The 12486-nt window shown below is 49.4% G+C and overlaps 3 protein-coding genes across 3 annotated transcripts; 1 reads left to right on the top strand and 2 right to left on the bottom strand.

Annotated features, from left to right (window-relative positions):
• Positions 1-5889: 5889 nt before the first annotated feature.
• On the top strand, positions 5890-6474 carry JN550_008327 (uncharacterized protein; the record flags this gene model as incomplete). Its single annotated transcript, XM_049320275.1, has 1 exon — positions 5890-6474. The coding sequence occupies one exon, from the start codon at positions 5890-5892 to the stop codon at positions 6472-6474; it is 585 nt and encodes a 194-aa protein (XP_049169840.1).
• A 1924-nt stretch (positions 6475-8398) lies between these two features.
• JN550_008326 (uncharacterized protein) lies at positions 8399-9490 on the bottom strand (the record flags this gene model as incomplete). The annotated part of the gene is made up of 4 exons (XM_049320274.1): positions 8399-8487; positions 8539-9089; positions 9150-9349; positions 9407-9490. The coding sequence occupies 4 exons, from the start codon at positions 9488-9490 to the stop codon at positions 8399-8401; spliced, it is 924 nt and encodes a 307-aa protein (XP_049169839.1).
• Positions 9491-10266: 776 nt separating this feature from the next.
• Positions 10267-11838, bottom strand: JN550_008325 (uncharacterized protein; the record flags this gene model as incomplete). The annotated part of the gene is made up of 1 exon (XM_049320273.1): positions 10267-11838. One exon carries the CDS (start codon positions 11836-11838, stop codon positions 10267-10269), a length of 1572 nt encoding a protein of 523 aa, XP_049169838.1.
• Positions 11839-12486: the final 648 nt, after the last annotated feature.

Below are 12486 nucleotides of genomic sequence, written 5' to 3'. Positions count from 1 at the left end.
AAGAACTATGTTCCCAAATTCAGGTTGCTTCATTTCCCTCACCGGCCGGCCGGCTGATTTGTGACTATCGTCATCCTTCGTCATGATCTGTGAACAAGGTAAAGAGTGCACTGCTAGCCTGCCTTTGCCTCCCTAGCATAATATGTCTCAGAAATATTTGAAAACTTCTGGGATAGAATGCCCCACTGAGCCAATATCAAGGACTTCCATTGGACATGCATGGAGATTGTAAGGTCGTTTTTGTCCAAGACAGCATAATCGTTTTCAGTTTCCCATAGTACAACCAGGTACGGCTCTGAATAGTCCAACTGCAGGACCATGAACTTAGTTGTAAGGTTCTCATATATACTGGGATGGCAAAGAGGTCTGTCATGCCAAGACGAAACCGAAGAGAGGCTTTCGACTACTAACCTGAAGGAATTCATGAAGTTAGTTGGCTTCGAGACGCAAGCTACCACCAACTATGTGGCTTGCATCAAAGGTGCCGTCGTTTTGCAGATTACTATTGAGCCACGCTTTGTATCGGTCAGCGTTGTAATACCTTCTAAGCCGTACTATTGTGATATAGCGAGCCATCAAGTGAAAAGTCATTTTCTACAGTCTGTCCGATTATGCGAGTCTTTTATCATCGTCTAATCAAATAGGACAGCGATACGACTAGCAACGATCCAGTAGAACTGTTCGCCATTGTCAGCCTGGAAGTGGAAGCCCGAAGGCAGTGTTTGACTTCACGGCAATCGGATCAGTCAGTGGGGTGATGCATGGGTGACATGGAGCAGGATCGCCTACTTCCTGGCAGCTCATCTATCGGTTAACTCACCCCTGCGGTCTGGGCAAAGCAGAAACCGAACTTGAAAATATGAAGGGGCGGTGATCGGCAGGCTTGACAAAGAACCACGTTCACCCTGGCGATGAGATTTAGTTTGAAAGTCTCCGTGATCCTTGCTCTGGTCAGGAACTATCCTTTCGCAAACGTGTCGCACCGGTGGTGGGTGAGAACACGCAACCTGCGGTCCGAACCCTCAGGCTATCTCCGCAGCCAGCCAACCAGGACCACAAGATCCGCACTGCAGAACGAGACAAGGGACAAGGGGAATGTGACAGCCAGGCATTTGGGCCTCCTATCATAAAGAAACAGAAAGCCAAGACCACCTTCGCCACAGCCAGGTCCTCTGTGTTTGGTTATTGTGCTGATAATGCTGTGTAACCCAATGTTGTCGGTCACCTAGATCTACAAATCAAGGTTGACGACGATGCTACACCTTGTTGATGCGAGACTAGTGATCCATTAACGAGTAGATATTGCCGGGTTCCTTGCTCTTGAAGCCCAAAGAGGGTGTATGGCCTTTGCGACGCAGTCGCTCTCGCCACATCACGAAGGCCCAGAGTCTGGGCAGGCACAAAACCCTTTTCGCGGAGCGATGATACCTTCATTTGCCAGATTTGGCTCTGTTCGGCCTGGGATTTATCGTCCCCAATGTGATTGTTTCCGTGTCCTGGCTATATCCCGTCCTCTATAGGCATACTACCCCACTTTGCCGTTTGGCCAGGTCGAAAATCTCCGAGCAATCCTTAACTTGGGTAATTTCGAGACATCATGCTGGGTGGGATTGTTGCGAAGCTCGAAAACCTGATTCTAGAAGATGAAGGTAGAGAGACTTGGTATCATCGGTACCAGAAAGCAGCTGTCATATGACCTCTCCCAATGCTACTGCACGGTACCTGTCAAAAGTGGAGTCTTAGCAGATCCGCATATAAAAAACGTGCGGCTTGCAATTACACAGACGATGGTTCTGTCAGATTTCACTTCCGGAAGTTCGGTAGCGATGTAACAGCCCTCGGAACCAACTGTGGCGTTGGCTAGCCCTGAGCGTTGGAATTAAACCTACTAGAGCCAAGCTCCGGCCCATTTCTTAAGCACTGTATGATATAGTCATCGCTGGTGGTGGAGGATTGTGACACGTATTTCTGAGTTCATTCAAGTCTGGGATGTCATCAAATATTGGCCGGAGAGCGCTGCTTCTGGTTACAGTCCTGGGATTATCTTGACCAAGACCATGTTCCGCTGGTACGCCCACCGTAAGATGGCGGCATTGTGTCATGGAATGTCACTGGTGCCAACAGTAAGGGAACTATGGGAAGTAAATGATCAGTTTCGTCGCTAATAATTGTGAAGAGCTCTTCGGCTGGCCACAAGAAGTCTGACAACATGGTAAGCAAGATCTTGATGCGGTAGGGTTTGCCAGTAGGTTCACCAAAGTAGCGGCGTAACCCTAAAGTGGATGACCATGACCAAGCAGCGTGAAAGGCGCTGGATGGGAGCACCTTCGATGATCAGCATGTTCTTGAGTATGGTGATATGCCAAAGCTAGATGGGTCGATAGTTTTACCATCGACTCGAAAGCGCTCAACAAGATGGACAGTCGCTATTTTGCAGGGAAGACTGGGTCATCATCCTGTATGATTGCTAATTAGATACCTCTTACTTAGCCCAAGTAAGGAAGGAGGAAAACCTCGAGTGCAGAGCGACGTATCAACCAGCTTTGAAAGGCGCGTCCAGGACTAAGAACAGACCCGCCAGTGTAGAACCACTGCATCATTTCAGGCACCCAAGGATCTGTGAATGAACGATTGCCGAACCTGGCGTAAGTGCAGATTTGAGTAATTGGTTGCATACATCTTCTATGAGGAATGTCTCGAACGAGAACATCAACAATGCAGACTGTTACTTACTTACTTATGGTCAAAATGGCGACGGGTTTCTCTCTTGACTTAATATTCCCCAATTAGCAATGAAATACTGAGTTATCTGAATTAATGGAAGTCGGCGAAGATAAAGCAAATGTTTCGTGTTTTGGTCGAACGTATTCTGAACTCCCTTCCAGCAGGGTAGTCTCTTTAGCTGCCTCACAGAGTTTCCCAGACTTCCAGACTTTTAGACTTCTTCGTTTGAGTCATCGTAAAAATGTAAAACCAATGGTATTACTCAAGAATGTTACAAACGCAGCTAGTAATCATAATGCTCCAAAGCTGCAGTGGCTGCCAACGTTCGGCCTTTACGTGAAAGGGGGTATCGGCGGGCCATTGCCACAGGCACGCCTTAGCAAGGCCGACTTTCCTAGAAGGAGTTAAATGACCATATACAAGTTCTATACAAAAGTTTGTTAGCCGTAAAGCCTATTTTCAGGTAGCGTTGTAAACTTTCTATAAATATAAGGAATGCGTATGTAATAGCATCAGATCTAAAAACGTTGGTCACCCCTTTATCTGGAGGTCTGAAGCGTCACAGCCAAGAATGCAGGAACTCTGAGTTGTTGAGCCAGAGCCAGATATCTCGTTTATAACGCTTACAATGTGTTAATACCCCTCGGGATGTTGCAGCACGTTTGCCGGCGTGCTTTCCGCACGTTAAACGACGATATTCGCGATACGAGCATTAGGGCAAACCCTTTCATTTCTGACCCCAGCTCGAGCAAAGGAACACTGGACTATTTTCTGCACGAGCGATATTGTTCTTATAGAACTGAGCGACAGCGACTGAGTCTTGTGAGAAATCGCAACTAAACCAGGGCCTCTTGGTCCACGGGGCTTTGTGGACCAGGACAAAAATCGCCACATCTTCTTAGCGATGGGTGGTCATTTGGATTCGTGGGCGTTCAGAAGGTCTCCTTGCTCAGCATGTATAATATATAGAGTTGTTATGAAGCATCTAAACTCACGCGATGATATATGGTGCGCGGCTTGAAGAAAGTTGCTTACCTGCATGGTGGATATCGCTTTCTCAACTTGAGCGCATCCATTTTTCATTGGGCACGAAGAAAATGCATGCCATCAAAGAGTAGGATCAGAACCATTGCTGCTTTAATCATCTACTTGCTGCTACAGCTCGCAGGACACAAGTCACGCGCTTGGAGAAGTTCTTGGCCATGATCATTGACTACGTCGATACGGCCGCGCTTGACATTGTTTTGGGCATCGAGTTGAGAGACCTAGGCTTTTTCTCAAGGTGGCAAAGGAATTTGGAGGTATCGCCATGATAGATAGGATCGACTCGGCCTGAGGAGAATGAACTATCTCTAAAAATAGTCATAGGCTTGAAATTAGTTGTTCCTGCTCACAACCAGAGCCATTGCACCTTACCATGCGGAAGTGTAAACAGACATCATCCCTATTAAGTCGTGATCCTTGAATATGTATCGGATATCTATACCAAGTTCTCAAGAACGGCCACCCTCAAAGCGGCTCAAAGGATGCCACTCCTCGGGGGCCGATAGCAGTGTGTTGTCATCAACCGCCATGTTCAGCACAATGATGTACGAGCAGCACCAGCCATGGGCAGTACGTGGGCCTTCCCTTCCGAACGGTCCATTAGTTTCCACGGCAAAAGCTCTAGGTCGATCAAATTGCTGTCCAATCCCTAGCCTGCGCCAGACAGGTCTTGATGGGCACCGGTGCAGAAATTGGCAAGACGTTGCCTGCGGCTTTGCCACCTGCCTCAGAGCGCTCGGAAAGATCGTCAAAGGTTGAACTCATGCCTGAAATCGGCTCATGAGATAAGAAATCTACTCAGTAGAATGCCTGCGCTCCGCCGAGTGAGAGTGTGTGCCCAGCCTGGGGCCAGGGAGCAGCTCGCATATGCGCGTCGTCACCATACTCGCAGCACAATTGCTGTAAGTTTGCCATGGTAACGGCCGGCCGGCGACCCGGCAGTTTTACAATACCAAAGAAGCCCAATGTGATGCCCAGCCTTGCCAGCTGAGACCCGTCTGCTTGGATTTCCTTGCCGTAAACAACATGATTGAAGCCTGAAGCGTGCTGATCAGTGGGAAAAGGCGGGTCATCTCGGTGGCAGTTAGATCTGCTTAGGGGCTGGATCCTGGTCCTTGGATCTAGGTTCCCAGCTAGCCTGCTGCCAACTCACCCAACCAGACCAGCTTTGCCCTGTCAATCACGGATCAAGGGTCGTCCTTGGGTCAGCCTCGCCCGCTTGAATCGCCTCTCCTTTGGAGCGCTGCCAACAAACCGAAGAATACGGGATGGGAGCGGTGCAGCCACCCGTGTTGGCGCAAGATCTCGGCCGCGCACCGCGCAGCAAGCCAGATGTGGTGGCAGGGGTCTAGATGGTTCCTTGGACCTTGGGGTCACGGGGGTTGCCGGTGCACCAAAACGTCATCCGATCAAGGCATGTTGCCCTGGCTGGCTCCTGCTAGGGCTCTGCAGCCGTCTCGCCAGTGGACCAGATCAGATGCCCAACTCAACACCAACTTGACAGGGTCATGGGTGTTCGCGATGGACGCATGCGCCCTCATGTCGGATTAGGGTTTTGCTCTTCGTCCTTGGTTTGTGAGACTGGGTGGCAGGACAAGATGCCCGAAGGTGGTGGTGACCCGCGCGGGTACTTTAACTTTGACCCCCCAAGAATCGTCGCAAGAGGAGGACCTGTCGAACTCTCAAAGCATAGCTTAATACAGCACACACCCGTCTACGATTCTGTCTGCTCGTTCGACCAGATTCCTCAGAGGAGCCAGCCGAAACCACAGCCGTGAAACGCCAAAGGCGCACAACGGTCGACTGCCGACTTTTCTTCTTTCTTTGCTGGCGCAAGATTCTTGTTTCTGGACCCCAGGACCCTGCATCTCCAGCTGGGGCCACACCCGATCCGAGTGACGTAATCGGATCTCTGCAGCGGCCCTCTGCGTTCCCGGATTCGCTACCGAATCCCACTTACACAAACTTGGAAGTCTTATTTCAAGGCACTACCCACATCAGTCGTGGAAAATGTGGTGCTTCATCTCGACCGGTTAGATTTCCCACTTCCACCCAACTCTATGCATTCTCGCAGACCAAAGTCTGCCTGTCAGTTATACTTCGGCCAGCAAATCTAACATCATGTCTTCCGTCTATACAGCCCCTCGCAAAGAGAGATGGCACAAGTCCAAGAAGGTCCTGTACCTTGAGCCGCCCACCAACGGTAGCAAAACAGTCCGCACAAGAGTCACAACCATTGTGCCGGCCCCAGCACCTCCACCTCCCCCGCCTCCGCCGCCGTGCCTCCCGGAGCCACTGCCGGAGCCCGTGATCGTCGCTCCTCCACCACCTCCACCCCCGCCCCCGGTGCTGCCTCCGCCAGAGCCCGAGCTTGACACCATCGAGGTCATCGCTGTCGATGTTGACCCGTCCGTCAAGTCTCACAAGAGCTCCAAGAGCTCCAAGAGCTCCAAATCATCACACAGCAGCCGGAGCAGGAGTCACAGCAGGGTGGACAGCCGCGAAAGAGAGGTGTATATCGAGCGGGAGAGGCTGGTCCCCGTCCGTGTACCAGTACCTGTACCCTACCCTGTGAGGGCCGAGCCTGACTACGAGACCTACCGTTACGTGGATGCACCACGGCGGTATGAACCAAGGAGGCGCAGCCATGACCGGGAGATTATCATCGAAGATCGTCACCGAAGGCACTACCTCACCCGGGATTGAACAAGGGCATCTTGTTCACCTATGTTATGCATTTTTACGATTGGGTTTCTTTGTATTCGGCGTTAATAAGCGAATTTTAGAAGCGAGGAGTTTCATGGGATGCATTTTGACGCAGCGGGCCGGTTGTATTTGATAATGGAAACACGGCCAACGACAGCGGGAGTAGGGGCAACTGGCTATTACGAAGATCTATAAGCAGCGTCTTAATGCACATGAAACTACTATACAAACAATGATTCTTATCTTGACCTTGACTTGTGATCGGGCGTGGCAATAAATCGTGTTATCGTGATGGATTGCGTTTCGCGTGCTTTTGGAACCGGTGCTGTTGGGCTTCTTCCGAATCCAGTTGTTGACAATAGCGAGAGTAGGAAGATCTGGAGGAATTTCGACTGCCCCGTCCTATTGGCCGTGGTCGTCGATAAGCAATGCGAGACGCTGCTTGGCAACATGGAATCGTTTCTTCAGGCATATTTCTCAAATCTTCGGAGGTGCAACATCATCCTGATGAGCTCACGCTCCTGACCAAAGGAGGCATCATGTCAATATCCGTCAATACCCTATCCACATCTTAACAAACCTTCGTTGTAACTTATCCAAAATATATTATATATTCACGTTTTCCTAATTCATTGAGAATGTGATCTTGATGATGATAGAGCGTAGTCGTTGAAAGCGCGAGATATACCACTTCCTCCGGCAACTGATTATTTCACCGCAATGAAGTCCATTCCTGGATATACTTTTGCATTGTGAGCGAGTGTCTGAACGCAAAGTCTTCATTGATTTTCAGCAGTGTCATTCTCAATACTAGGTCTACATGAAAATTGGTCGTCCGCTGTATCATGGTGGTTGGCACGTCTTAGGGCCATGAGATTGATATATAGTCCAACTTCGTCAACAATGACTGTGAGCTGGTGACTAGTGGCCATAGGCCGAGCGATCTTGACGACCGCCTCCCCCCTCACCGGACAAGTCACTTCGACATGAACGATGTAGCCGATGGTTGACCAGACTTTCAGATCCCCATCACGATAGACAACGGACCCGGAATAGAAATAAGGGGGCAAAAATTCTGGCAAGAAGCGGCATTGGTTAAAGCACCACAATACTCATGTGATACGGATGTCTTCTCAAAGATATCTAAACTCCACAGGCTGAATGGAGCCTGAACATGGTTGGGGCTCCACCTGGCGACACTGTAGCAACCTCTGTAGGCATGCTCTGGAGTCTATCGACTTCAGTAACCCTTCGACGAAGTGTATCCGAAGAGTTTGGCTATTCGCTTTGACCGCGCTGAAGTCCCTTTACCCGTGTCTTTTTTGTCTACGACCTGGATATCCCCCTCCCGATCCTCATGCTTCCTTTTTGGGCCTCTTATTCCTGAGAGAGGCCGTTCACTTTTCGGGTCCTTTCTCAAGGTTGGAATTGACTGTGGCGGTGTCCGTATCTTTGCTTCCGTAGAGAGTCCCAGAGTCGGTGTTGCTCTATGATGGGGGAAACTCTCCATTTGTGTCAGTGTCTGTGTCTTCGCGTCTCGGCAGCGCTTATCGTCTCGCATTTCTTCGCGACGAAAGTCTTTGGTCTGCATTGATTGATAAGCTGTGGTGGAAATGCCTCTACTTGGACCTCTACTTGGACCCATCAGCTCAACCCTCGGCAATTTCTTCTGCCCTCCGTCGAATACACTCTTTCGAGTATAGAACTCCAAGTGAGGATGGTGGTCGAAGATAGGAGGCCAGTGCTGCTTGAAGTATTTGCTCTCCATTGCAATACTCCGCGGGGAGTCCCAGGTCTTCCATTGCCTAGCGGGATCATATATCTTAGCAAACCACCTAGCTATATGCATCGCCCGAAATTACCTACCTTACGGGATACTCAGTTCCGTCGAGCATTGTGAGCACGCTATCAGGTTTCTCATAATCTATCGGCTGACTGCAGGGAGGGCGATATCGGCAACAATCTCCCTAGTATTCGCCAGGTTGTAGAACGAGTATACCAAAGTTTCTTCGTCTGCTCAGGCGTCTTTTAGCAATCTTCAAGCAACCCAATGCGAACGCTTACCAATCATTGCAAACCCCGCTGCACCGCGTCTACCAACAATGGTGAATCCATTTTGTTCTAAAATTGTCTCGGCTGTGTCGGAGTATCCGGGATCTTGGGCAAATACCCGCACTCCTCTTCCAAAGCGTTGCTCAAGCAGCTTGGCCATGGTTAAAGCAGCCACATGCTGTGCTATGTCTGGGAAGTTCATTCTATCCTTGGAAGGTGCATCGTTCCGCTGGTAGTCGGGGTTCAGAAGATTCCCTTCAACGTCGAAGTCATCTGGCCTATGCCGAGTCGCAAAATCTCCTAATCCAAAGCAGACGATCCTTTTGATTGGTGACGTGATAGAAACCGCCTTGAAAGCTTCTACAAAACTCTTACCAGTCAGCGAAGTCTCCCAGGAATCTCGCCAACGCCGGAAACGCTCTAGTTCATCGTAAAGCTTCGGCTTTAATCCGTTCCAAAGCGAGATATAGCCTGGAGCCCAGGTACAGTAGGCCAAGTCAGATGACCAGTCCGCGCCTGGTGCAGTAAGATGTCTATGGCCTCTAAAAGTTACAATCTGGTGTCTGATTTCGGCCTGACATTAGCTGAAGGAAGTTCACGACTTGAGCAGGAACAATGCTTACAACTTGTGGTCTTCTCGGACGGGTAAGTCAAATGGCAGCCAATCTGTCATTTTCTTTTGGTACCTGTCCGATTCATAATTCAGAGAGAACATTTTTACTCCAGGCGAACTATTTGCCATCTGGTCCTCCATATCCAGAAGCATCGGTCCTGTCCACAAACGGACCCCTTCATTGTACAGCTCAGCAGCTCGGCTCTGTTCCTGCAGTTCAAGTTATGTCCATTTTCGTGGGCGATTATAGTAGTAATCGTAGCTTACTGTCCAAATTCGATCGTCAGGAGGAGGGAGACCATCAGCTTCAACCAGGTGAAAGGGTCGCGATTTCGTCCCTTTGGAAGACATCTCAGCTACCTATGCAGCATGCGTGCTATTATTCTACCTACACATACATAGCTTGGTATCATTGGGAACATTGTACCTGTAGAGGAGGTGGTGTCAATAGTTGTACGGGCGATGAAAGGAGTGGAGAGTGGCATGTGTTCCGAGGTGACGATAACGATAGGCGCAGAATAGTGGTCGCAGGCAGCAAATTGACAAAGAAATACTTTTTACTTGAGAAGGTGAAGAAAAACTCTAGAATGATCAAAGGATCCCTGTAGGGCCGCAAGCCTTGGCGGTTGCCCGGTGAGGAAATGCAACTCCTATATTCACATAAAGGAACTCGCTCCCCGTTCCTCGTTCCCAATCAGCCCACGAAACCCATCACCCTCTAAATTGGGACCGTTAGCGTACCGCGCTGGCCTAATGATGGGGCTGCAAGCTCTTGAGTCCCTTGCCGGCCAGGTAAAAGCTACAAGGTTGGTAGCAAGTTTTCCGTAGGTTCACAGTTCGATCCCGACAACGCACGTATAGCGTGGGCCATTTGCTGGGGGACTCATGACACTGAGTTGTCACGGGAGGACCCCAGAAGCACCTTGGATTGAATACTATCTTTTTGCGATTTATTTTTTCAATTGGGGTTTAAAGAATGAGTGTTGTCATTACTATCTGTCCCCCCTTTCCTTATCGTGTATTCATTCTTGGTCCTTGTAGTAATTCTTGTAATACCCTTTCTAGAGGCCGTGATATGGTGTAACCATATTTCTCAATTGCCGCAGGCTTCTTCGTGGGATATCTCTTTAGAACGTTGATGCAGCTACCTTCTCATCCAGTTCCCACTGAGAAGGGGCCTGGTGATACCGCTCTGGGAGCGGCTCAGCCTGCCGGAAGCCAGGAAGTTCCTTTGTTTTTCGTGCCAACTTGACCAGTCTCTGGAGTTTCGCCCTTGCTTCATTCGTCTCCACCACTTGAGCATCGAGCCTTGCTTCGTCGGTCATCTCGAAATCAGGCACGAATTCCGGCTGTGCAATCGCAAGTTGCTGATGAGCTACAGCGAGATAGCGATGCACCGATGCCTGTTGCTTCCTTACGACATGCCGGTGGCGAGGTATTCTATTCACATCAGTTGGAGCGTCCTGATGTGTGTTGGGCTTCGCTTGCTGCTTGTTATGATTGTTGAAGGATAGCTTGTTCAAGAAGGAGTTCACTTCTTCATGTTCCTCGATTGTTGGCTCCCGTGGCACGTGGCGCCGCTGAGTTTGATAATTCGGCGCTCGTCTTCTATGCTTGACACGTCGTCTGGGGTTATCGTCTGAATTTGAGCTTGACTCAATGGCACAATCGGCTGAGTCGAGGCGAATGTGCCGTAACTGGGCTCGTCGGTGTCCTTTGTTATAAGATAGAGACTTCGCTCCCAGTTCAGGTTGCCAGTCTGATCTCGATGATTGGTCAAACTTAGGCTGGAGCATAGTCTCATCATCTGACATCTCGAAGATACATTCCTCAGTCTGAAAATTGACATTTTGAGTGCTGGGTGAGCGCTGGGGCTCTAGCGTATCTAAGCCGTGATCATGACCTTTGACGGGTTCTCCGGTATCGCCACGGTGAGGTTCATGTTTCGGTTTCCGTGTGCGTCCGAAAGTAAAGTCGTCCAAATTGGGATGATGAAGACCAGCAACTGGTTTGACGAGGCGGTTAGGTCGGTGGTGTAGACCAGACTCATGCTTTTTGATATGAGGCTGGTGCGGAGCAAAATGCTTGTAGCTATGCCACTGCCTCGGGTGGTGTGTTGATTGCCTTCTGTGTGAAACGTCGTTGTGGTGGCGATCGGATGATTTTCCTTTCTGGTTTTGTGCTGCCTTGAGAGATGGAGCGCTGGCAGGTCGCTGTCGAAGACCAACTGAATTATGACTGCCCGTGACTCTGATGGGTTTATCGCGGGCACGTCCTAATCTTCGTCGTTGTTGGAAAGACTCTGGCCCTCTGAGTTGCTCACAAGGCCTGAAAGCATATGGTCTCTGGCCGTGTAGGCACTGCGCCAACTCATGTGGATGATAGTTTCTTACACCAGACAAGTCACCGTAAAGCGCATCGAACGGTGTGTTCCAGCCGAATATGTCGATGTACTGCTGATAGACTTGCACAGACCCCTGTTCGAAAAGCTGTCTTGGTGTTTCCAGTACCATTGGGCTCTTAGGTATATCGATAGGGCGAGATCTTTTTGCGTGTTTGTCAGTGTTCTTCCGCTGATTGGATTGCTCGGCATCGGATCTAGGGGCTGGTTTAAGTGTGGATTGCTCACGGCCATCCTCCTTTGATCCTGGGTTTGATTTATTAGCTAGGAGGCGGCCGATTCCCAAGGCGAACATCATGTCGATCGAATTTAAACTTTGATCCAAAAGTATTGATAAGTTGGTATTAGGTATTGGGCAATCTTGGAAGCAACTGACTGAAATGATATCAACACCATTCAGTGGATTTGGGTGAACAATCCAAGTGATGCACCTTCTTGGCGGGTTTGCTTTAAATATCAGTTGATCGCATTCTCCGAGATAAAATTTATTCAGACTTTTATTTTACTCAAAGCTAAATATTTATTGCCAGAATGGTTATCGCAGTCAAAGCTTGAGTGGAGGCGTGATGAAGGGGTTCGGGGTGTTTGGAGAACCACTATAGAGTTTCTACATTGTACCTTTTGAGTTTCGAGAATTCAGAGGAAAGTGGCTCACAAGTTCCACTTTCATAAATTAGACTGTGTAAATAAAAACTCTTTATAACACAGGATTATGGCCACGCACCTCTCGATGCGGCGCTATTGCCTCCGCCGTCGCGGAGAATGATACACTGGACATGAAAGGGGAATGAATGATTCCTTCAGCGAGACTTTGATAATCTGTTGCGGGGTTAGACGAGTAATGCATATCAACAGGCTGAGTCTGTACGCAATACTATTGAGGTCTCTTAGGTTGTTAAGTTGCCTGGCTGGGAAGTGACAGTCCTGTGGTCATCTGAGATACATC

This window comes from Neoarthrinium moseri (genome assembly GCF_022829205.1).
Source record: "Neoarthrinium moseri strain CBS 164.80 chromosome Unknown scaffold34_Wmoseri_CBS_16480, whole genome shotgun sequence".
NCBI classification, from domain to species: domain Eukaryota; kingdom Fungi; phylum Ascomycota; class Sordariomycetes; order Amphisphaeriales; family Apiosporaceae; genus Neoarthrinium; species Neoarthrinium moseri.
The sequence above is the reverse complement of the archived record's forward strand: the minus strand, read 5'-3'. Positions and strand labels throughout refer to the sequence as shown.